Source organism: Hippopotamus amphibius, chromosome 17 (genome assembly GCF_030028045.1).
Source record: "Hippopotamus amphibius kiboko isolate mHipAmp2 chromosome 17, mHipAmp2.hap2, whole genome shotgun sequence".
Taxonomy (NCBI): domain Eukaryota; kingdom Metazoa; phylum Chordata; class Mammalia; order Artiodactyla; family Hippopotamidae; genus Hippopotamus; species Hippopotamus amphibius.
This window is the reverse complement of record NC_080202.1, coordinates 54,294,028-54,318,636: the sequence shown is the minus strand read 5'-3', so window position 1 is coordinate 54,318,636 and position 24,609 is coordinate 54,294,028. Positions and strand designations below refer to the sequence as shown.

Sequence of the window (24,609 nt, the reverse complement as noted above, 5' to 3'; positions counted from 1 at the left end):
CCACCATCACACGACCGGCACAGATGCTGGGATCTTCTATAAATACCAGGTCAGGAGATAAGAAATGCTTCATCTTCCGGGAAGAACTCCAGTCCCAAGAACTAAAGTCTTTTTAGTGCAAATCCACGATGGAGCTGAATCCTGAGCCAGTGACCCAAGCCCACCTCCCTCAGGTCCCACCGGGCGGCTCCTCGGTGCAGTCAGAGAGGCTGCGCTTCTGCTTCGGATGGCCCTGGCACCTCCCTCTGCCAATTCTGGAACACTGGGTGCCTCCACCTGTTGCTCTGGCCGCGATTCACTGTCTGGGCCTCAGACGACAGAGGCAGTCTGAGACCCACCTGGATGGATCTTTTGTTTCTTCTACAAATAGTGACACCTGGTCGAACCTGGTGAGTTTGTTTCCTGCAGCGGAAATTTCTGCCTTTCTGATCTACCGATGAATGAGTCCTCTGAGGCCTTAAGCAGAGTCAAGCCTCAGTCACCAGAGCCCACGACGCGGGCTTCACTGCCACCAACAGGGAACCCAGGGCTGGCCCACTGCAGCCCTTGTCACCCTTGCCCAGGCCAACGAAGATGTTTAAATGAAACCATGGTTGCCGCCGAAGTGGGCAGAGGTTTCTCCCTCTCTCCACTCCCTGTCGTTTCAGCCGGCCTGGGCTCCGTGCCCATTCTGTGCCGAGGGTGCAGTGGTTCAGGGATGGATTCCCTTCTGAATCTCGTGCTCCTCGACATCCCCAGGTCTGCCCAGAAAGCAGGGGCGCGTGGCTCTTGGGAGAGGCTGTGCAGCCCCAGGATCACCCTGGCTCTGTAAAAACGTCTATCTTTTCCCTTCCTGTGCCGAGCACCAGGTCACTGAAGTCACACCCAGGATGTGCTCAGGACAGGCGCAAAGCTGGGAAGCCCCTAGATTTTTAGAAAGAATCTGAGCTCTGAGACTCTTCAAAAAAGCAAGATGTGTTATACAGGGGAAACTAACACAACATTGTAAAGCAATTATACTCCAATAAAGATCTGAAAAAAAAAAAAAAAAAAAAAAGCAGGATGGGAGGGACAATAATCTAGTCTAAATGGGCTCCGGCTGAAGCCCCAGCCCTGACTCAGGAGGACAGATTGGGGGGCCCGGCTGGTGATCAGGTGCAGATCCGCCCACTGTCCTGCACTAGGCTTTTCAGGCTGGCTCGTCCCCTGACTCCACGTGCATCTGATCAGACCGGGACAAGAGAGTCTCGGGGTGGCTTGGTCCACTCTTCCGTGCTAGAGGGGTGGGAAGCAAAGCCCAGGCCCCGCCAGCAGACTTGTCCTGACAGAGCAGGGCCGCGGCTCCCTGGCAAGAGGAACGAACTCAAAAAGGCCTCAACGAATTGCCAGCTACACTCAAACCCGTCCCCCCACCACTCCTTGCCTGGTGGAGTTAAGCCACACGGCAGCCGAGAGCCGTCCCTCCACTCCTCCGCACAGCCAGCATTTAGCAGCAGCAGTTTTGTTTCAAAGAAGACTGGCTACCTCTCCTTACAGTCAGGTCCAGGTGCACACAGGCAAGACTGCTCAGCTGACGCACACTGAGGCCAGCAGGGCCTCAACTTTTCAGCGTTTCCAAGGCCCGGGGTGGGGGATGGGGGACCGTGCCTCTATCGGTCACCACACTCATTAAATACTGAGTGCCTCTGGCCCAGGCCTCCCTCAGCACTTAGAAAATAAGGAGCCATCCAGGAAATGGCCATTGTCCCCCTGTGCCTGAAGCCTGTCCTTGGTCTTTGGGTGCCGCGCATGCTCGGGAAGGCACGGGGGTCTCACCAGCTGTGTGGGTGGAGGCAGGCGGCCCCAGCTCTCCTCCTGCCTCACTGACCCAGCCCCTTCTGACCTGGGCAGAGATGGGACACAAGGGGGCACTTGGCATCCAAGGAGGCTGGCCTCCGGCAGCCTGGGCTCCTCCCGGACCCTGTCCCCACCGGTGGCCCCTGCAGCCTCCCTGGGGGTCTTAGGCCCCTTACCGTTGGTGTAGGGGTTGGCAGTCTTCTTGTTGGTCATGACTCGGGCTGTGGCGTTATTGACCTGCCCAGAGAGAGGGAGGGAGAGGTTGAGCGGAACACTAGCCTGCAGGCCACTAGCCGCCTGGTCCTGCTCTGAACGTCTCTTCTGTGACCGCCTCGGAGGGAGCTGGGGGCTGGGAAGGAGGCCCCGGGGCACCCAGGCGAGGCATAGGACAGCCTCTGCTGCTAGCCTGGCCCCCCACCATGGCCTGTCCTCCTCCCTGGCCTCCTCTCTCCACTGCGCTTTCCCCCTCCCTCCACCAGAGAGCCTGGGCCACCACTGGTCCCGGCACTGGCTGGGGCTCAGCCTGACCCAGGCCCTGGGCCCGCGGCGTAGGCCCTGTGTCCAGTCCCACTGGCTCTCGCCCCTCACACGACGGTCCCACAAGCCAGGCCTAGCCTCTCTCTATGGCAGTCCAAGGAGCAGCTGGCTGGTGGCCTCTCCGCAAACTCTCTCAGCGCAGCGGACAGAACGGCCCCCAAGACGTCTCTGCTGTGGGCGGCCGCCGAGGCCCTCCTAGCGGTGGGTACCGGGGTGGTCACTCTTCCCTGTGGGCGCAGCATGCCCTTCCCTCGAGGCCAGCAAAGAGCTTTCTAGGGGGGCCACACGTGCCCGCGGAGCGGGGGGCAAGGCCGTTGGGAGAGGAGCAGGTGGGTGCCAAGGGAGTGGGTCCTACTGTGCAGACACCCAGGGTCCCGGTCAGGCTGCCCCGAGGGCTGGGGTGTAGGGAGGAGGAGGAGGGCCTCTGTGGCGGGAGCAGAGAACAGGGCAGGCGTGGAACCTGAGGGCGGGGTCCGGGCCGTGCCGCCTCCCCCCCGTCAGTGTGAGCCCGCGGGGCCTGGGGCCGAAGCCTGCGCCCGGCTGGATGCCCGGCTGGATGCCCGGCTGGAGCCTGGCTGAGGTCAGTGCCTCTGGCACTCCTTCCGCTTCCGGAAGCCCTCCCCAGGCCCTTCCGCTGCTCGTCCTGTGGCTCTGCGCTCGCCGTCCACCCCTCCCTCCCTGGCCACCCTCGCTGTCGGCCTGCTTGGGCAGCCCAGCTCCCGGACACCAGAGCCACAGCCCTGAGCAGGCACACGCGGCCCCCGGGGAAGAGGTGGCGGAGGGGGCGTGTCGGGGACCTCTCGCGTCCTCTCCCCTCTGCTCCTCGGGCTGGATGCCTTTCTAGGCTCCGGCCGCACGTTGCTGCCCACCCTCTGGGGATGAAGGCAAGGGGCGAACTGCAGGACAGGGCAGCGTGGGGAGGGGCACAACGGGGCAGCTGCTGCCCCTCGGGGAGAGGGGGCGGTGGATCAACGACGCCCTCCCGACGAGGGGCAGACGGGGCTGGCTGAGGGCCTTGGAGCTGCCAAGCCTCAGAGACGTGACTTCCGGGGCTCCTCCCGGTGTCTGGCTGAGCCCCACAGCTGGGGACCTTTCCCAGGAAGGGGAGGGAGGGGGCAGAGTCAGGGGCCCTGGGGGGAGCCTGAGGCCTAGACCCGAGAGGGACAGCGGGCGGTGGGCTCGGCTCCGGTCTCAGTGCGGCCCTGCCATGGGGCCCCTGGCCCGGCTCCCTGCAGGGCAGCGGCGGGGCCGGGTGGGGGGCCCGGGGCGACCAGAGGCGGTTCTCAAGGGCGTCCCTGGCGCGGCACACTTATCTGAGCACCTCAATTTTCCGTCCCTCTACGATCGTCCCATTCAGCTTCTCCCGGGCTCGGTCAGCATCTGAGCTAGTTTCAAAAGTTACAAACCCAAAACCCTGTGAGCGGAGAAGGACAGACACGGAGAGAAAGACACAGGATGAGAAAAAGGAAAAATAAGGAGGCGTGGGGGGTGGGGCGGGAGGGGGCAGGGCAACGGGGTGGGGGGGGGGTGGGTAGAGAGAGAGAGAGAGGGGTTGAGTCAGGTGAGTTAAAGGAGAGACTCAGGCAGCCCAGAGGTCTGTCCCGGTGCCACTGGCAGGTTGCCCCGGAGGGCTACGGCCCCAGGCAGGGGCAGCTGTTGGCCTGGCCTGAGCTGGCCGCCTGGCACCAGAGGGCACAGGCCAAAGCTCTAAAAGAGATGCTGACCTGACCAGGGGCCAGGACTGTCACCCTAACCCCACCTGGGGGCCCAAGGCTGGGCTTCTGGACCCAGAGTGGGGGCAGCCTCACCCATCTTCACCCCAGGAGCCCCAAGAGGGGGGGTCTTCCTGTCCGGGAGCAGGCGCCCTCCCGCCTGCCCCCTGCAGGCCCTCCTCCAAGCCTCCGGGCAGCTCCAGGAAGGCCGGTGGCCCCGGGGGAGTGGCTCGCAGGCTGGGGACCCAGGCCCAGGGGCCGGGGCTCCGAGTGCAGACAGCGAGGTCCTGGCGGCTCAGAGAGAAGGAGGCAGCGGCGGCGACAACACAGACAGCAGGGCGGGGAGGGTGGGGCGGGCGGAGGAGCGGGGAGTCCAAGCACCCGTGTCGCTCAGGGGTCCTCAGGCTCGAAGCTCTCCAGGAAGGAAACGCACATTTCCCACGTTAGCCTGGCGGGACCTACAGCCGGGCGCTGTAAGGGTGGCGGCCTCTGCGCGGCACCCACCTTGGAGCCCCGCTCGTTAAAAATGATCTCCACGTCTAAAATTTTTCCGAATTGCTGCGGAGACAGAGGTGGGGGTGGGGGAGACAGGAGAGGGTGGGTTAAGATTGCTGGCCCGGCTCGCCTGCTCCCCACAGGACCCTTGCCCTCTGCCTATGCCTGGTCCTCTACCCCGGGCCCCTTTCCGCCTCCTGCAGGGACATGGAGGGGCTCTCCCTCCCCACCTTCCCGCCTAGAGTGCTCTTTTCCTGCCAGGACACTGGCCCCATCTGCGGTGTCACCAGTGTTCCTCTCCTCTCCCTGCTGGGACTTTGCCACAAGTTGCTGACAGCCAGCTCTAATTCATAAACGTGGGTTCTGGATAGGCCCCTCCCTAAAGATGGGGTGCTGGCGGGGGAGAGTCCCTGGAAGAGAAAAGAGGCAGGGAGGGACCCTGCACTGCCTGCTGCCTGTGCTTTGGGGCTGGGCTGTGTAGGGTGCAGGTGTGGTGACCCCAGGGGCCTCTGCCTGACCAGGACACAGGGGCCAGCTGGGCCCCGACGCTCTGGCTGCCTCTTTCCTGCCCCATCGCTGGCCTGGAACCCCCAAGCGGCAGCCTTGTCTCCCTCACTGGCACATGAGACCAGGAACCTGTGAACCAGCTCCTCTAAAATGCCAGTTGAGGTCCCGAGGGGCCTGTCCTGAGACCTCCCGTGTGTACGGTGGACGCGCTTTCCCTTCACCCTGTGACGTTCAGGAGGTGGGTGTCACGTAGGCAGCGAGCGACATGGAGCCAGACAGCGAGGCAACGCCAGCCCTGCCAAGTACTGGAGAGGAGGACGGCGCTGCTGTGCTGCAGGAGCCAGTGAGCCCGCGGGCATCCTGCAGGGGCCATGGGTGCTTGTGGGCGGCCTGGAGGGACGTGCTGAGGCCCGTGATGTAGGGACCAGAAGTGCAACCGCGTGAACTGACCTAGTAACATCGTAACACCAGCTGCTCTAAGTGTGGGCCCTGGGCTCAGAGAGGTTCGGCAGCTGCCCAGGGCCAGGGCCGAGAGGGCGCAGAACCCTCATCTTCCGATCATTCTAAATCCTGCTCGCACCCCACTGGGTATAACCCCAAATCCAATGGGGCCCGACCCCCAGGAAGGGAAGTGGCTATCTGGGGGCGAGGGCAGGTGTGGGTGCTGGGTCCATCCCGAGGCCACCTCCTGCTTGCCTGACAAATCCCACCTGGGGTGGGGGTGGCACGAGGGGAGGGCTGGGATTCAGGGACCAGAGGCTGCCTGACTTGAGGCAGGAGTGGGGAGTGGGCACAGGGCAGGCTCCGGGAGGAGAGTTTGGGGTGGGAAAGAGGAGAGAGGGAGAGAACACGGGCCAGGTGCGTGTGTCCTCTGTGGCCAGGGCTGAACTCTGGCAGCCCCAGCACCTGGTGGGCATCAAGTGACAGAATGAAGTCACCACAGGACTTCGGGGCCTCCCTGCAGGGTCTCACAGTATCAATGCAACTGGCTGAAATCCTACAGAGCAAAGTCTAGGAACAGACTGGGAGAATCCAGAAATGGAATGCACACTTGCCTCCCATCATGTGCTCTCCTGTCACCCCAGGGGCCCAGAGGATACAGGCCCAGAGAGGTTGAGTGCCTGGCCCCCAGGCACACAGGACAGGCAGGGGCTGCTGGGTGTGAGGCCAGGTGCCTGGGCTGCCCCCCTGGGGGCACAGGGGTCCCTGGAGCCCTCATCAGAAGGAGGGGCCAGTGGAGTGACAACCTCACTGGCACTGGCCTGGGTCTGAGGGCCAGGTGATGGGGGAGGCAGCCACACAGATCCCGCTACCCTGAGCCTGCGCGCCTCCTCCTCCCTCCCATCCCCAGGCTTGGGTCAGAGCAGGGCTGAACCCAGAGGGCATCGGGAGGCAGGAAACCCAGGGGGCCACTCTGACACCTGGGCCGTGCGCTGGGGGTGGGAGCGCAGGTGCAGGGGCCGCACACACTCACCCCGAACATTTGCCGTAGGTCGGGGTCCCTGAACCGGAAGGGGATGTTGGAGACGTGTAGCCGCTTGGGCTGCTGCTTCTCTGAGGGGTCGGAGGGGTGGAGCGGCTGGCTGTCCGTCTGTGCCGCCTCGTCTGTCTGCTGTGGGGAGAGGACCCAGGCTGTGAGGTGCCCCCTTCAGCTCCCATCCCGTAGAGGGGGAGGATCTAAATGCCAGGTCTCCCCAAGCCCCTTGGACTGCCCCATCCCTCGATTTGCAGGAGACACAGCACCACAGCGCCTCAACCTCAGAGGTCCCACGTCCGGGCCTTTCCCCGAGCTGTGTCTGTGATGCCCCCGCAGGGCAGGGCCTCCCTGGCCCCGTGCGTTCTCCCCCTGGTGGCTCGGCCTGTCCACGGAGGTCTGACCTCCGTGGTCCCTTGGCTGTCACGGTTCTTGAGGTCATGCCTGAGTTCTGGGAGCATGGACACTGTTTGGGGACAGGTTTCAGAAGCCACCTGCGGCACCCGTATCCGTAGGGAGGGCTGCCTCTTCTTCTAGCCCTGCTTTGGGGCTGCACATCTTCCAAGGCTGCGGAGTGGCCACGTCCAGTGTTTCAGAGCTGGTCCTCATTTTGGACCCAAACGTTGGTCAACAGAGGGTCTCGGAAAGACTAGGTCTCAGGGAACAAAGCTGCCGCAAAGCAAGGACCCCCCTCCCACCGGCTCCCTGAGAGGTCAAGGCCGTGAAGAGGCCCCGAGGCAGTGCGGTGCAGTGAGCTGGCTGGGCTGGGGGTGTGCGCGAGGTTCCTCCCCGGGGACTTCAACAGGGACCGGCCACCAGCTCACAGCCGGGCTGCCCTTCAGCCTGGCCAGTCCCTGCTGAGTCTCCAGGGCCAAAGGCAGGCTGGGCATGGGGACTGCATCATGACCTGGGGGCTGGCGTCTCTGGCCCTCTGTGTGCCGCTCAGCGTTAGTGTCCAGGAGCAGAGCTGATGACAGGTGGGATGGGTAGACGGACGCCGGCTCCCTACCTTGGAGTCATGGGGCTCCTCTGGGGCTCTCCTCTGACCCAGTGTGCCCCCGCCCCTTGTGGGCACAATGGGCTGAGAAAGCACCTTTTAGTGCTTCTTTCCTCTTCCTGTCTCAAGTCCCAACACCCCATCTGGGTTTTCTGGGATCACCTCCCCAGTACATTGCTTGGACTTGACCTTTGGTCTGGGGGTCTGCTTCCGGGACAGGACTCCAGCGGACGGCCTGGAGGGCCTGGCCCCTGTCTGATATACCTAGGAGAGCAAAGCGGGGAGGGCAGGGTCCTTGAGGCCTGGGTTGGACTTTGCACAAATGGAAGTCCCAGTAGCTGTGGTCTCCCATGTGGCCGGAGGAGCAGAGGCAGCTGCCTGGAGGTGAGAGGCTGTGCTGTAGAGACACGCTACGAGGACAGCCGAGAGGAGACATGCCAGAGAGCACGTCCCACAGGTCCCCAGGAACTGCCTCTTTGCTTCTGGTGGGTTCTGTCCACCACAGGAGTGCTGACCAGTACCACAAGCCTCCCAGAGCCAGGACGGTGAGCAGGGTGAGGTCACTGTGCCCGCGGCCTCGTGCTATGGCTGAGGAATGGACCCCAAGGGGCAGAGCCTCGCCAAGGTCAGTGGCCAGAGGTCTGTCTCTGGACTCCTGAGTGGCTGCCCTCAATGACCACCTGGTCATCCTTTCTGGAAGGACAGGGCTGCTCCCCCAACTCCTGTGCTCAGCCAGGAGGCCTCTGTCCAGGCCCCAGGGCAGTAGTGGATGCTGTAGGGGAGGGGATGTCACCAGCTCCTGGGCATACTTCCAGGCGGTGAGCTGGGGGGGGGGGGTCTGGAGGGCTGCAGGGGTGCAGGAGCATCCTGTTCAAAGGCCCCTTAGACCCAGCTCTGCGTTCCTGTGTTGAGAGGAAGCACAGGGCGCTCGATCCCATGGGTGGGTTTGAAGCCATCATCCTCTCATGTGCCTGGGGACACGTGTGACTTGGGGCTCAGCAGGCCGGCCATCCCATGCGTGGCAGGCCCAGTTCTGATGAGCGTGTGTTCTCTGAGCCCAAGTGTGGGGCTGCAGGTGGTCCTGCGCGTATTCCTGGGGTTCACCCAGTGCCGCCCGCCCCCCCCACCAGGAGCCTACCTTTACCAAGGAGGCATCTGAGGAGGAACCCGGGTGGGGGTAGGAGTGAGGAGGCCAGTCTCCAAGAGTCCTGGTCTGGCATGCACATACCCTCATTCCTGATGGGCAACATGGGGCTGCTGCCTTTGGGCTTTTTGGGGACACTTGGGGGCTCCTCCCCTCAAGCCAGGGACCTGGAGATGCCCAACAGCTCAGCCTCTCTCCAGCTGTCCTGCTGTCCTCCTCCTCCCTTGGTCCCACTCTTCCTTGCAGAAAGCAAACTTGTGCTTGACCTTCAGAGGGCCGTCTGTGCCCCTGAATCAAAGCAGAACTGGCCATGTGTCTGCTGATTCTTCCGAAGTCTGAGCCCGCCCTCTGGCTATGACAATCTGTGCAGTGGTCATGGGGCACTGCCCCCCCATTCCCCGTGCATTCCACACACCTGTGCCCTAGGCTGCTCCTAAGTGCAGGTGACTAATGGACTCACCCCGGACTGAGGAAACGAGTGGCAGAGGGGCATGCAATGCCGACTCTGGGCCAGCAGAGGGCAGCAGCCAGCACGACCTGGCGGCTAGGACCATGGGAAAGCCCCAGCTCCTGCTCAGAGGAGATGGGGAGCCCTGGGCAGGTGGCAGGGCGTGGGGTGGGCACCATGGGAGGGTGCTGACAAAGCTGGGGCACCTGGGGCCGGGCTGGAATATTCTTTCTGCCCCACCTTGGACCCTTCCTAATAGCAGAACTGAGCCCACTCTGTGTCTCCAAGATCCAGGGTCCCCCTGCCTCTGCATCCCACCCCAAAGGCTCCTGGGGGAGCAGCTGAGGGTGAGGTGGGAGAAATGGGGTGATGGGGGCAGGACACAAATAAAAAAAGAGCCCCCCTCGCCCCCAAGTGCAGCTGCAGACAGAGGCAGATAAATGGGTTCAATGACTGTGAAATTGTAAGATGTGCGGAGAAACCCCAGAGTGTAACAGCACACTGGCTGCCCCGAGGGGAGATGGAGGCCTTCCCACCATTTATCACAGCAGTCCAGGCAGCCCGCACCGCCTTCCAAGGGGCTTTACTTCCCTTTTTCTTTTTTAAAGCAATCTTTGCCTTTGGTTCCAAAAGCAGGGAAAAGAGAAACAGCAGCAGCAACGCCCCCTTCCCTCCCCCAGCCGCTCTGGGCCGCTTTGCTTCTGCGTTCTCCCCATCTCTGTGTCACCTTAGCCATCACGGGTCCCCCTCCCCCTTTCAAGGCAGCAGCCGGCCCCTGCGGGTGGGACAGTGTATCTCCCACTCTCGCACCTCCAAGGAGCCTGCAGCCCCCTTTGCCTGGGCCTCCCCAAGTCTAGCACAGGGAGAGGCCAAGAGGGCCCTGGGCAGGGGTCAGTGGGTCTGGCAGGGCCGCAGGCAGCAGGCCAGGACCTGGTGGCCATCACTGGGAGGAGGCTAAGGCTTGCTGATGTCGCACAGGAGGAAGCAGCTCCTGGAAATGCCCTTTTTCTGTGGCCCCATCTCCCCTCATCTTTGGTCCTCCAAGACCTCCTGGGCGCCTGTGAAATAACCATCAGCTGCTTGTCCAACATGGCTCGCCCCTGGTGGGCGGTGAGCTGGCCTTGGAGGAGGCGTTCTCCACATGTGGCCTTGAGCTGTCCCCTCATGACGTCTTCAGAACCTCGGGCGGAGCCATGTGTCTGCTTTGGACTCTGTGAGTGACGCCCTGATCCAGGAACTCTCTGCTGGCCGCTGCCCTTGTGGCACCGGTACTGATGGTGCTGTCTGCTTGCATCCTGCCTGTGTAGGGGCAGCACGCGGCTGAGTCTCACCCTGGCGTGGTGCACTCCAATCATGGTCCACGCCTTTCCCTTTTCTTAAGTTCCGGGAGCCAAGAGCACAGGGGACCAAAGACTGCCACTCCAGGTGGAGTTTCTGCTGCTGCAGCATTTGCTGGTAGGGGAGGAGAGAGAGAGCCGCAGGGCAGGGCCTGTGAGGTCCACGGTGCAAAGATGAGGTGGCCCCAGGGGAAGATGCAGAGAAGGGGAGGAGTTTCTGAGAGGAGGTCCCTCTGGCTGTCCCACGATGCAGGGTGGACAGGTGGGTGGAGAGGACACCTGCAGGGGACCCGCATGACCTCGAATGAATAAGTGCTCCAGGGAGGTGGTCCCTAACCCGTACCCCAGGAGGTCCTGCAGGGTAGTGGGGCGGGCCCGCTCCACCAGCAGCCTGAATCACTCTGCTCCCGCTGCTGCCTTCTGACAAAAGAACGTAGGTGATGCCGTGATGACAAACAGACTCCACAGACAGGAGAGGGCAGTTCTGGACAAAAACTGGAGCCCGCACGTCCTGCCGCCCCGTACCCCGATTCTAACACCAGGCTGCCTGGGGCAGGCCAAGAGGCGGCTCGGGGGAGCCACGGAGACCTGACACAGGATGCACATATGACAGCTGAGCAGCATGGCTGGGAGCACCAGGAGTTTCTTTAGTTGAAGTGGCTCCTGGAATCTTAGAGCAGGATGGCCGGCGGCCACCCTCCCCAGCTCCTCCCAAGGTGGGGAGCCTCTGCTTGAAGAAATATTCCAGGTTAGAGCACTCACACCCTGCAGTAGCGGCCAAAGTCTTTGCCAGGCAGTTCTGGGTGTCTTTAAGGTCCCCTGCTAACCCAGTAACTTCCACCTACGGGGCCTCTGCCTCAGTATCCTGATGGGAGAGCAGCAGACTCTGATCCCCTTGCAGGACCTGAAGAACCCCAGATGAAGAAAGGAAGGTCAAGGCTGCCTGTTCACGGGCTCGGTGGCTTTCTGGCCCAGTGCTCAGCCAAGCGGCGAGACTCTCATGTCTTAGTCGGCTTCTCTCCGAGACTCCTGAATCCTCCCTGGGGCCGTAGACTCTCACAGGCACGGAGGTCAGCACTGGTCCCCTTCCACTTTTATGTCCCTGATTGGTGGGAAGGGATGGCCCCCGCAGAGACAGGGCCGGGTCGTTCCTCCCGTGTGCCCCCAGTGCTGGCTCAGTGCCCAGCATAGGCAGGTCCCCACAAATGTCTGCTGAATGAAGATGACTTTGAATTTTTGTGGTAAGACTGAGTCAGGGGATCCAGGAGGTTTCTGTCTGTGCTGTGGAGGTGTTAGCTGTTGGTCTCGGCCCCCTCTGTGTCAGCTGCAAGTCTTATCATCTTGTCTCCCGGGTCTGCTTCCAGGGTGAACCCCTGGGGGGTCAGTATTTGTTCACAAGGAGGTCGTGAGAGGTTTTCCCGGATACACTCGTCTGCTGTTGTCCAACAGAAGGACACCCGTCAGCCGGCGGTGACCTCTTCACAGGGAGCCCCTCTGGCTCTCGCACTCATATCTCTTTCCTGAGCACACACAGGTCATGGTTTGAGGAATGAGAAGCAGCAGTCACCAGGGAAGTATGGTTTGGCTCCTGTTCTAAGACCCGCGGGCGTCGCCCTTCTCATCCTTGGAACCCTGGGGGCGTCTACGGCAGACACCATGCCCCAGGGACACTGGGAGAAGCAAAAAGTCTGGTGGCTTTGGCGCAGACTCAGGCTGGGCCGTGCTCCGAGCAGACAGGACGGGCACTGGCTGGGGTCTGGTCCTGCTCCGGGGCGGCTTGGGTGGGCTCTCTCCCCAGAGCTTGTACGATGCTGCCCACACGGGGAGGGAAGGTGATATCTGGATTCACAGGCACATTGTGGGAGCCAGGCTGGGTTAGGGGGCTGAGGCAGCACATGGAGGGGGCCACCCATCAGACGGGTGGTGCCGCTCCCGGGCAGCGCGCGGTGTGCTGGCCTCCTGCCCGGCCCCCGCCAGCCAGCACTGGGACGGAGCCAGCAGGGCTGGCTGGATGAGCCCAAAGCCCCAGAGCTCGGCGGGGCGGGGGCCTACGGAGAATGCAAGGGAGGCGGGTGCAGCAGCCTCACCTCCAGAGGGGCTACCTTCACGGGGTGCCCACCCCAGGTGGGCCTGGGGCAGCGGCCACTCCTGGATGTGATCCTTCGCTATCAGGAAATCTCCGAGAAGTGCCGGGCTCAGCACTTTCTCCTTAGGGCCGCATTACCACCACAGAAGTGAAGCGATCTGGTTGGAGGGCAGCCAAGCAGGTAGATTACAAGTGATTAGAAATGATAGGCGTGCCTGGGACCGGAGACAGCCCTGGGGGCCTGGGCCTCTCCCCACGGCCGCCCGCCCCCCACGTGCCCCCAGGCTGCGGGGCGAGCCCAGGCCGCGGGCCTGCTATTCCTCTCACTTCCCACTAACAGGGCCCTGACGGCTGAGGACACGCTCCATCTCCCAGGTGAGGTGAGAGGCAGCCTGAGGTCGTGTCTCAGGGAGGCGGGGGACGGCTAGAGGTGGTGGGCCTGGCCGCCCCTCCGACCTGAAAGATCCTTGGCGTCAGATGGTGAAGAACTTGGAGGCTGGGCGCTCCTTCCCGGGGGTGGGGACCCCTGCTGTGGGGCTGCCTCTGCACACACAGGCTCCCAGGCCCCTTCCCCACTGGCAGGCCCCCTGAAGCTCTGAGGTCGGGGGGCCCTTACCGGCACTGTCTGGGCCCCTGCAATGGGCTGTGTGCTGGTCTCACTGCTTGGCTGCTCCGGGTGGGTCTGTGCTGGTGTGTAGAGGGTCATGCTGTGCTCCGGGGGGACTGGGGCCTGGCCCGAGTAGTCCGCAGTGGGATGCGGAGGGGGCGGGGCATACTCGGTGGGGATGCCGTTCTGTGGCGGAGGCGGGTACTGGGCCGGGGGGTAGGGCTGGGCCATCGCTTCAGGCGGAGCCGTGGCGTCCTGACTGCCCTGTGGAGGGAGAGAGCAAGGCTGGTTAGACCCCTGTGTGGCCTGGACACTGCCCCCTTTCGCTGCCCCCTCTCCAGAAGGCCATGTGGTCTCAAACTTTACTGTCAGCAGCATTTTCCAGGCCCCCTGGGGGGGGGGGGTCCCCCAGCATGGGGCACCAGCTCAGAGCTGGGCTGCGGGGGGCATTCTGCGGAGCCCAGGTCTGGGGTGAGACACCTCTGGGGTTGAGGCCACGTGTGCAAACTTGTCAGGCCTGAGTACGCTGAAGGGTTTTCTTTTAAATCCACCTAGTTAAAAAAATTAAATACTTTATTTTAAGATAACTGTAGACACAACAGTTGGAAGAAATATCTCAGCATGATCCCGTGTACCCTCTACCCAGTGTCTCCCAGTAGCGACATCTTGTGAAACCTTCCCCACCAGGAGACTGACATTGGTCCCGTCAGGATACAGCACGTCCAGGCAGGATCAGGCAGGATCCCTCTCGTGGCCCTTGAGAGCCACACCCTCTCCCTCCTGCCTTAGGAAGCTTTTAAGTCTTGTCAGTAAAGCAGGCGTGAGGGGACACGATTCACAGCCTGCACGGCAGAGGGCTGGAGCTGGTTGTGCAGACACAGAGCCTGGTACCACGCGGCCCCACGGTGGCCACCAGGTGAGGTGCTATCAGCAGACAACGTAGGGTCCAAGCCTCTGTCTGGAGGATCCCAGACGTGTTCCAAAGATCCCTCCCACCCTCTCGAAGGCTTGCTGCCCCAGGGGGCAGGGTGCTCCCTCAGTGCTGCTCCCAGCCATCCGGGGACTCTCAGAAGCCCTGACCCTTGGCGGGGCCTGGAAACACGCCAGGGCAGTGGTTCTCCAAACGGGGCGCCAGGACCTACAGCACTGGCACCACCTGGGAGCTGTTCAGCAATGCAGATTCTCGGCCCCACCCCAGACCTCTTCCTGCAATCTGGGGGCTTGTGAGGACCACTGATAACAGGCATAAAGAGCAGCCCTGGCGGAAAGGCCCTCAACCCCAGAGAAGCGACTGGGGTCCCTCGTGGCGTCAGGGAAGGGTTCTGGCCGTCCCTTGCTGTGGAACGCACTGGGGGGCAGGCTCTCTGAGCAGGGGAGGCGACCCCTGGCCCTCTGAGGGTGTCTTCAGGGAAGAGGGGGCCCCACCGCCTGGAAGGACAGGGGCCACCTCTCGCTGGAGTAGCCCCCCAGCATGGAAAGACCCCTGCACACATGCGGACGGCAGACACGCGTGACGGCTTTCCCGATGCCCTGCGAGGGAGGGACCTTGTGTGTGCTCCCGTGCTCCCCCAACAACCTCCGTGTGGTTTTTAAACAAATTTTACTTATTTATTTTTTTATGTATGGCAGCGTTGGGTCTGCGGCTGCACACAGGCTTTCTCTAGTTGCGGCAAGTGGGGCTACTCTTCACTGTAGTGCGCAGGCTCCTCATTGCAGTGGCTTCTCTTATTGCGGAGCACGGGCTCAAGGTGCGTAGGCTTCAATAGTTGTGGCACACGGGCTCAGTAGTTGTGGCTCGTGGGCACTAGAGTACAGGCTCAGTAGTTGTGGCGCACGGGCTTAGTTGCTCTGTAGCATATGGGATCTTCCTGGAGCAGGCCTTGAACCTGTGTCCCCTGCATTGGCAGGTGGATTCTTAATCACTGTGCCCCCAGAGATGTCCCCCTCCGTGTCTTTTGACCTCAGTTTCAGTGTCTGTTTCATTGTCCATCTCCCCCATGAGACAGGCGCTTCTTCCAGTGCGCATGCCGGCTTGCTTGCTGCCGTTCCTTCAATCGGTGACTATTTATTCACCCGAAACTCTCTACTGGACAGCGAAGGGTGCCAGGCTCGTGGCTCCGGTGGGGAGCAGGATGGGCAGCCCCTGTGCTGGTGGGGTCTGCTGTCTAGCGGGAGAGTAAATTCAACTATCCAGACGTTGCGTCAATTGTTAGGGTGGGAGGTGGCCTGAGGGGACTGGCCACACGAGGGCAAAAGACCTGGCGTTCTGCCTTCAGGCCAGAGCCCTGCCCCTCCACCGTCTGCCTGCCCACCTCCCTCCTAGCCGGAGGCCTGAGGCCCCCGACTCTCTGCCTGGGGCCCAGCCCCCTCCGGCCCCCCCGCCTCCAGTGCCAGACTCTGCCGCCTCCGTGCTGACACCCCCAACTCCTGGGCTGACCTGACACCTAGTGAGAAGTCCCATCCTCCTCCTCCTCCTTGGTGAAGCCCCCAGGTCCCTCCCTTCTCTCTGCAGAAACTGGGACAGGGATCACGCCCCGACAAGGGGAGGGGAACGCGCGTGTACACACGTGTACACACTCACGAGGGCCTGCTCCTCTCTGGAGGGTCCTGCCTCATTGCTCCCAAGTAGCCGAGAAGCCCCGTTACCCAGCGGGCCAACGTGCTGGTGACGTCCTGGCTCCTGGCCCAGAGGGAGAAGGGGTGGGCTCAGGATGAGGGAGGAGGGGGCCGGCGAGGCGGGAGGGAGGCTGGCAGAAGTGGAGGAGCACCTGGGCTCCAGAATGGCGAGGACTGGGAGGGAGGGAGGCCAGGGCGAGGAGCCGAGGGAAGCAGGAGGGCGGAGAGCCAGGGGAGGAGTGTGGACAGGCCAGGGTGAGGGAGAGGGCGCTGTCAGCAGCCTCCGGAGATCAATTAACTGATAAATATTTGATTAGAACCTTCACTAACTTACATCTTCCCAGTGGCCCCTCTTCCCCACCTCCTCCCAGGCTCCAGGAAAGGGGGGCTCCTCTCCCGTCTGCTTCCTTCCCTCCCCACCCACAACTCTCCCCAGTGCCCTCTTCCCCGGGTCCCGTTCTGGCAGAGGGACAGCTGCCAATCACTCCCACTGCACGGTTCCTGGGCTGGAGCCTGGAGCCCACACTGTCAGGGGAGATGGCGACCCGGTGGGGGTGCTGGGAGGTGTGTTTGCCGTCCTGAGTGGCAGGATCTGGAGGGGTCTGGGGTGGGCAGGAGGCAGCTGTGGGACCGGGACATTAAGGGACATTTGTGACATAATTTAGTTAGCACACCTGAGCACATGGTGCGCCCTGCTCTGCAGACATGAACTCACTGAATTCCCTCCAACCTACAAGGTGGACACTACCTCCCCATTTCACAGCTAATAAAGCTGAGGTACAGGGCAAAGTGACTTGGCACAGGCTGCCAGCTCCCAAACCTGGCCCTCTGCTCCTCATGCAGAACTGTGACTCTTCCTGGGCCGTGGGGGTGGGGGCTGGAGGGAGGTGACGTTCCACAGCCTAGTGACAGTCTAGACCCTGGAAAGCACAGGGAGGGCTCCAATCCCCCCTCTTAGCCACCGAGTGGCCCCAGGTCACTGTTTATCTTCTCTGAGGAGGTTTCTTCACCTGCAGTGGTCATCTCTGGTGTGATCTGTGGGTCCTGAGCAATTCTTGACACCCCTGCCCTGCGTCTCCTCCACGCCCACACGTGGTGGCTGTGGTCCCATGGGTGGCCTTTACCATGGCTACACACCCCTTGCCTGGACCCCACCCCAGGGCAACCAAACTTTACAACCAAATTTCCCATGAGGTTCTGAAGTGCGGCCCGGGCTAAGAGCCCTGAGACCAGACCTGGATGGAACAGCAGTGAGTATCAGGTCCATCCTGAGAGGAAATCCAGGTGTCCGGCACACAGAGGGTTGCATGGTGAGTGTCATTTGCCTTTTCTTCCTTCTTCTCTGGTATGTTGGGGCCACAATGAGGGGCTGGGCTTGCTGGTGTGAGCTGAGTGGAGTCCCCCTGCCAGACCATGGGGCTCATCTCAGATGGCCTCATGGTTTCAGATGATTTCAGAGCATCTTGTGAACTAGTCTGGCTCCCCAAGGGATCGTGAGTTCCCAGAGGATGGGGGCCACTCACTCACCTTCCATCCCCACATCCTTGCACTCAGCACAACACTGCTACACTTGGAAGAGTTTCAATGCACACTGTGCTGGGCAGGATGCTTAGGGAGCCGGGTGCTGGGGGGAAGGGAAGAGTGGAAGCGGCAGCAGACAGAGCCCCGCCCAGCCCCTTGCTGCGCAGTCCCCTCAGGAATCCCTCTGCTCACAGCCCCTCCACGACAATTCGGCTAATTGCCTCCCAGACTCCTCACCCCAGGAGGGAGGGCGCCCTAGGCCTGGTCTGCAGGCCAGGCTGCAGAGCGAAAGGAGGCTGGCGGCAAAGGCTGGGCACCGAGCCATTTCTCTACCACCTCTGGGCAAAGCTGGCTTCCGGACAGGGCAGAGGAGGGGAGCACAGCAGAACCACCGGCCCTGAGGACCAAGCTGTTAGGTGTGTGATCTGCCTGTCCCACTCTGGACAAGGCTCACGTGCCCGGAGAGCTGAGCGGACCCCCACCCGCCATGCCCCCAAACACTGATCTTTACCCAAGCCATGGGCATCTGTTGAGCCTCTGCTGCCTGGAACCAGGGACACACAGGAGGTGAATGGGCTGGTTTTATTCAGTGCCCATGTGAGCAGGGACTGTCCTCGGTACCCTGCAAACTCGGCCATTTAATCCTCCCGGTGACTTGACGAGGGAGACGTCATGAGAGGGGATACAGAGGCCACGGCCACGCAGAGACTGAGCAGGAGAGCTGCCCTCAGGGTCTTCCTGACCACACTGCGCTATGTTCGCAGTGCGGCCGTGGTCCTCACACAGACAAGACGGAGGGCTGTGGGGAGGAGGGAACTGCGGCTGCACGTGCCCCCAGGACAGGAGGGACAGATGTGTCAACTCCCTAAGCCTGCAGCGGGGGCCAGGCCAGAGCCTTCATACTGTGTGACAAGTCACAGGACCTGAAGGACGGGAGGGTCAGTTCCAGAAGAGGCCGGTGCAGAGGGCCCGCCGTGAGCATCCCTGGCTCATCCTCCACGCTGCCCCTGTTCCGTGCCGATCAGTGTCGGAAGGGGAGACAGCTGACCTGGGGGCTGACTGCCAGCAGGCAGGATGTGTGGGTTCAAGTCGCCAGTGACGGCTGAGCCAGGGGACCTCACGGCACTGACCTCCCAGCCTGGAAGCAGGATGGTCCTGCCCTCCCCATCCCAGGGAGTGCACGTGTGAGGCTGTGCCCCAAACCTCTGAACGCTGGGGAGTCTGCATCCTGAGCAAACCCGAGACTCCTTCAATCCCTGAGTCTTAGACAGGAGAGGACTGCCGATGACACCAGACCTGGCCCACCAGACAAAGTGACTCTCACCTCTGTGCTCCCACCAGCACCCCGCCTGGCCCTGCTTGAGTGTGACTAGCGGTGCACGTTCACTACCAGCGTGGAGGCCCCTTCCCTCTCGGAGCAGCTCTGCCAGGAAGCTCTTCCATGCACAGAGCTGAAATCTGCCTTCTGGAAACTTCCACCCAGTGCCCACATGAGTGCAGTCCATAGGCTCGTCCTCCACTTGTTGACCCTCTGAGGGCATGAAGAACCCACGACACTGCACCCATCTTGGGTGTTCCTAAGCTGCACCTCCAGGAACATGTGGTTGTCCCCATCTTACAGGTGAGGAAACGCAGGTCCAAGGCTCCATGTGAATCCGAATCCAGTCTGTGTCCTGCTCGTCCCCGTGACCACTGCACCTTTCCTTTCTCAGGTGCTGAGGGCCGGGTCGACACCCACCTGCTCAGAGGGAGGACCCCTCTGGCCGTGGCTGCCGAGGGAGGCTAGTTCAGGAGCAGAGGGTTGGAGTTTCACGGAGCAGAGGGCTGCCTGCGATAACATGATGGGAACAGAGGGGAGGATCTGTGCTCACAGAGGGGAGAGGGCCGCGGGTGGGGGTGGGGATACGAGGAACAGGAGAGAAGAGGAATCACTAGATTAACGCATTTGGTTGCTTTCTTGGAGGTGATGTTCCTATTTTCTTAATGTGCTGGTCACAGGAAAGAGAATTTTTGGGGAAAAAGCGAAGAGATTATCGAGAAGGAATGAAGATGAAGCTGGGACACATGAGGACATCAAGGGAAGGGGCCAGAGACCCCCTGACTCTCGTCTGGGCCGGCCCACATATCTGCTCATGTTCCTGCTGCCACGTTTGGGTGAGTCTGGTTGGTTCTGGCACGACGCCCCACCGTGACTCAAGGCGCACTGGCAGCAATAGCGCAGGTTCTCTGACTTTCTCCGAGGAGGGAGGATCCTGGCTCTGCTCAAGGAGACCCAGGACAACCAGGATCCCAGAGAGGGACCTCTGAGACCGAGAACATTCTGTCCACTTGGCGGAGGAGGAATCAGCCCCTGGTGAGGCTGACCTGCTGGTGAATGCAGGCAGGGCTGGTGTTCTCGTGTCTGTGCCAGCGAGAGTGGGAGCAATGGTGTGTGTGAACTCGTTTGCTGAATATGCACCGGGCACCCACCTCCAGGAGAGGATGCCCCAGGGAGGCCCCATGAGCATCAGCTAAATCTGAAATGCATGGCGTGACTTTTGGGGGACAACCAATTAACCTCGCCACTGTGTTTGGCTCAGGCTAACATTCCAATTTCCCGGGTGAGCAACTGAGAGCAGAGGACTGGGCAGAGGCGTGTGCGGCTGGGCACGTCTGTTGCCCCTGAGGGTTTCCTACATGACTTATGGAAGGGGCTCCTCACTCATGGAGGGGAGGGGGCTCATTTTCCCAGGAGCACCAACATGGAAATAAACAGTCACAACAGACGTTTCTAGGACCTGCCAAGACCAAGAGCGAAAGGATGGGCGGATCCAAGATTCAGCTGAGGCTGCCCTGGGACGGAGGTTGCCAGCGAGAGGGCGGCGCGGGGCCGGGACAGCCACAGCACACGGTCTGGCCACAGCCCTCTCTCTCACTGGGTTCCTGCCTCGGACTCAGCTGCTTCTCAGCCCAGAAACAGGCCACCTCCATGGCTTACGGGCTCCTGCCTGCAAATTTCGTGGGAGAGTGGCCCTGCTAGACAGGAACAGAGGCTCCTACCAGCCCAGGCACCTGAAGAAAGCCAGGTCCTAGCCCATGGAGGGTGAGTCCCGGAGGCCCAGCCCCATCTCCATTCGAGAACCCTCCTGCCCCTTCCAGCCCGCCACCCCAGATGCACGGCAGGGATTTCTCCCTCCTGGAATCTCAGGCCTCCCTTCCAAGAGTTCTTCAAGATGTCATCCCAGAGGTGTGCAGGGTGGGCGGATCCCTGCAGGCCAGTACTTCAAGACAGAGACTTTGGGGCATGGTCTTTGCCAGCAGGGGTGCTGGTACAAATGCCTCAGGGCAGAGCGGGGCTGCCATTATGGTGCAGGGAACTCAAGTGGGAAGGGCATTGCCTTAGCACCTGAGCCCACGGGAACATTCCAGAACCTCAGTAGTGGAGGGTGGAGACCCCCAAGGGCAAGGGGCTCTCCACTGAGTCCCCAGCACCTGACACAGCCCAGGCATACAGCAGGTGCTCAGTAAATGCTGAAGAATGCTGACTGCAAGAGCGACAGCCACTGGTTGAGGCCTTTCAGGGCCCACCACTGTGTTAAGCCATAAAAAAGTGTTAGTTCATGAAACTGGCAAGCAACCTGTGAATGGGCATTCTCCGCACGAGGAGAGAAACTCAGAGCGGGAAGTCACTTGCCCTGGAGCACAAAGCCGGCACGTGACAGTGCTGGGACGTGAACCCAAACCTGTCTGACTCTGGAGCCAGTGGCCACTGCATGACGGCTGTGGACTCTTGTCCAAATGGGAGTAGAAGAGGCGGGCCCTCCAGCCACGGTCCCAGGGGGAGAGTCAGCAGCAGCCCAACACCCTCGTTCCCCTTCCCCGAGACCCCAGGGCTCTGCTGAGCAGGCTGTCCCAGCTGCACGGAGTTCCTTCTAACCTGGCAACCAAGCAGGGTTTCCTGGGCCCGTAGGTACCCTCCTCTGGCCTGACGCTCTCCTCTAGTGTTCAGAGGACGGGCTGACCTGGGCCTCCTCTCCCCTCCCCACCAGAGGGGGAGGGCATGGTGAGCTGCTAAGTGTCTAACAAGGGTTCTGTGGGGGCAAAGTCCAGCTTCGTGGCAGCCGCAGATTTCTGTGGTGTAAACACTCCTACTCCGCTGATCTCAAGCTACCAGCTCGGAGTCCCTGAACGTGGAGCCGGGAAGGGATGCACACAATCTGGGGCTCATGTGAGGGGCTCCAGCACACCCCTGGGGAGGCGGGCGCCTGCCCCACCTGCCCCAGCCGGGATCTAATTCACCTTTCCTCCTCTAGGCAACTGGAGGTCGCGGAAGGCGAGTGGCTCCGGAGGCAGGCGTGAAGGGGGCTCTGGGGGAGGCTGAGGCGGGGCTGCATGGGGATGGAGGGGAGACCAGAGGCCCCTAGAAGACAGCTGGGAGGGCTTGCTGGAGGGAGACGCGGAGGCTCCAAGGCTGGGGGTGAGAATCCACCTGAGCGCTTGCTCCTTCTGCCCTATCCAGTCCATTCTGTCCCTGGCAGCCAGCTTAATATCTTTTATGAATTAGGGCTGTTGGAAGGCCCCACACACCCTGTACCGCGGCATTCAGGAGCCACTGGGATGTGCGTTCTGCAGCTGCCGGCTCCCCCCTCTCCCTCCTTCTCCATGGGGGGTCTGGCTGACCCGATACCCCAGAGAGCACAGGGTGTGTTGCGTGTCTGCTCCTCCCCCGAGACCTAGAGGGACTTCAGGGGAAAGCCAAGCAGAGCCCCTAGAGGTGAGCCCCTAGGACTCTGCATCTCTCAGCAAGTTTACAATCTGATGCTGAGGGCCGTGTTCGGCTGCTCCTGGCAGCAGCGGCAAAGAGGGGCGGGCCCGGGCTGGGTTCCCACTGTCCCTGCCACCGTCCCTCCAGAATCCCGGGTCTCCTCCGCTTTATGTCTCCTCTTCCTCTGGTCCACAGCCCCTTATTTTCCAGTAGGGTCTCACTCCCCTCCTGCATCGGGCTGGGTCATCCCACTGCTGGCAAACGACAACTCCCGATGGTGGAGCCCTGCTCTCCACAGGAAGCACGTGTGGGGCCCAAGCCCATGTTGCCCCCAGCCCTGGGGCCAGTCTCCCGTCATGGCTCTCTGGGGTGCCCTGGGTACCCTGCCCTCTGCCCAGGCCTGGCCCAGGGGTGAGGGAGCCCTGCCACACTCTCGCTTGTGTCTCCCTGCTTGTGGCCTGGTTTCCGCATCTGCACCACGAAGGCCAACCGTGCCGACCCAGAGCCGCTGTGGCTCCAGAACAAGATGCGCCGAATCGCCCCGTGCCTGGAAGCGGTGCGGTCGTGCTCTGTGTGAGCTCTAGGCACTTCGTGCCTGCTTCTGCGCTCCTGGGGCCAAGAACTCAGCGCACCTGCCATCCTACACAGGAAAACATCCCACACTTCCATCTCACCATCCTCCACATGAAAGGTCTGCGCCCATAAATGTGGCCGTAAACCCAGGGTGTGAGCGCCACCCGAGACCCCGTCACCAACAGAAACCACAGGTCCTTCCTACTGTGCCGTGCTTTACACTCACCCCAACGCCCACACCCGGGTGTGCGCAGACCCGACCCTGCGCCTGGCTCTTTCTCACATTTATAAGGAAGCCACAGATTACGATTTTACATTTTCTCTTTCGGTAAGTGTATTTCAATAAAATGGTTTCTTTTGTAATCCTAATGTATTTTATGCATTTAAGGCCATTTTGTGAGAAGAGGTCCATGTGCCTTAACAGATGCCTAAGGGGGGTCAAAGCACGAGAAAGGGTGAGATGCTCCACCTGACGGACCCCAGGGGCCTCTCCGCTCTACTGACTGAGATGCCACCCCCACCCCGCAGAATGGAGCCTGGCCGCCCGCCAGCGCCCACCGCTGGTCTCTCAGCCCAGACTCATCCCCTTCCTGCATTACGTCGGGCCCAGATCTCAGCTGAAAAGCCCCAGGGGAGGGGACGGATTTTCACACGATTAAGCCGTAATTCCACTGCATACAGATCATAAATAACGTGGCCCCATAAATCCCCTTCTCCCATCGGCTCCACCTCCACCCCGCTCTGTCCTGCCTGGGGAGATCAGCGAGGAGCTGGCAGTCGCCGTCCGGTTGATGGGCCCAGGAAAGCAGGGGTAGGGCCGGCGGTGCTGTCAATCAAGACCACCAACGGGTCCCAACTCCCGGGGCCCCTGCTGAGCTCGAAGCTGCTGGGCCAGGCAGGGACCCCAGGGGCTGAGTCTCTGCAGGAGGGTGGGAGGTAGGGGGACAAGCGTGGCACCGGGGGTCAGCAAGGGAGCTGAGGGAGCTGTGGGTGGTCACCGCCCCTCCATGAGTGGGGGTCCTCACCCCATTTCACACGTCCCCTTGGGCCCTGCCCGGCCCTGAATCTGTAGCTCTGCGTGTGTGTGTGTGTGTGTGTGTGCGTGTGTGTGTGTGTACATTGTCCACACGTGTGTGCAGGCACTATGAAGAGCCAGCACCAGGCCCTGGGCCGCTCCCCTCTGGAGACCGACGGGGCCGTGGTTAACAGGAGACAGTGGCTGTCCAGGGACACGGGAGCTGGTGGGGGTGGGATGCTGTCTGTCACCTAATGGGCCCCTTTGCAGAGTCTGGAGGTCACATCCTTCTCTCCCTGCTCCCTGATGGAGCACTGGGGGGAGGCATGTGGCTGTGCGGTTTCCCCCAAGAAGTGGGAAAGCCCTCAAGTATCTCTGAATCGCTGATCACAGGCCTCTTGACAAGGAAAATCAGGAGTGCTGGGAGGAGACACCCTCAACTCTGAGAAGCAAGGGAGGCACCTGAGAAAAGTCAACCCCTTCTGGGCCAGGGACCCTCTTCAAACCAGGTGGGAAGTTACAGCGAGAAGGGCAAGGAGGCAGCGTGCTGGCCCCTTGGGGGTGCTGTGTCCAGGGAAAGCCCACCCACCTGCCTCCCCCACCTCAACGAAGAACTCAGTGGAGCTCCTGGGAGACGAGCGCCTTGCCTGAGGCCATGCAGATAGGGCTCAGACCCCAGCGTGGGCAACGCGAGGCCCCCTTCTCACGCTCGGAGCCTGTCTGCCTTTGGGAGGAGGAGGAGCTCACAGTGGCCTTGTACCCCTGCCCACAGGAGCCCAGGGCACGACCAGCGGGAAGCACGGAGCAGCTGAGCCATCTGCCTGGGCCCTGGGGAGCAAAGACTCTGAGATGCCTACAGGCTACCAAGGGCAAGGTTGGAGGGAGAAGCCAGAGGACACTGTTGGGGAACCCTTAGGGAGGAGGGAGAAGGAAGAGGGGAGGGACCCTGAGGAGGACCCCGACCCAGCCTGCCAACCACAG

The 24,609-nt window shown here is 61.7% G+C and overlaps 1 protein-coding gene across 6 annotated transcripts in view; it reads right to left on the bottom strand.

Moving 5' to 3' along the window:
• Positions 1-24,609, bottom strand: part of RBFOX3 (RNA binding fox-1 homolog 3) — a 79,219-nt gene that overhangs the window by 8,093 nt on the left and 46,517 nt on the right. For 2 of the 6 annotated variants that reach the window (XM_057715093.1, XM_057715096.1), the window contains exons 1-5: positions 13,169-13,390; positions 6,541-6,678; positions 4,569-4,622; positions 3,674-3,766; positions 1,992-2,052 (exon numbers count right to left, since the gene is read on the bottom strand). In XM_057715093.1, the coding sequence (XP_057571076.1) occupies positions 1,992-2,052; positions 3,674-3,766; positions 4,569-4,622; positions 6,541-6,678; positions 13,169-13,390 (568 nt within the window). Of the gene's footprint in view, positions 1-1,991; positions 2,053-3,673; positions 3,767-4,568; positions 4,623-6,540; positions 6,679-13,168; positions 13,424-24,609 lie in introns of those variants that run through there. The other 4 variants (XM_057715095.1, XM_057715097.1, XM_057715094.1 and 1 more) reach the window with 3 other exon arrangements.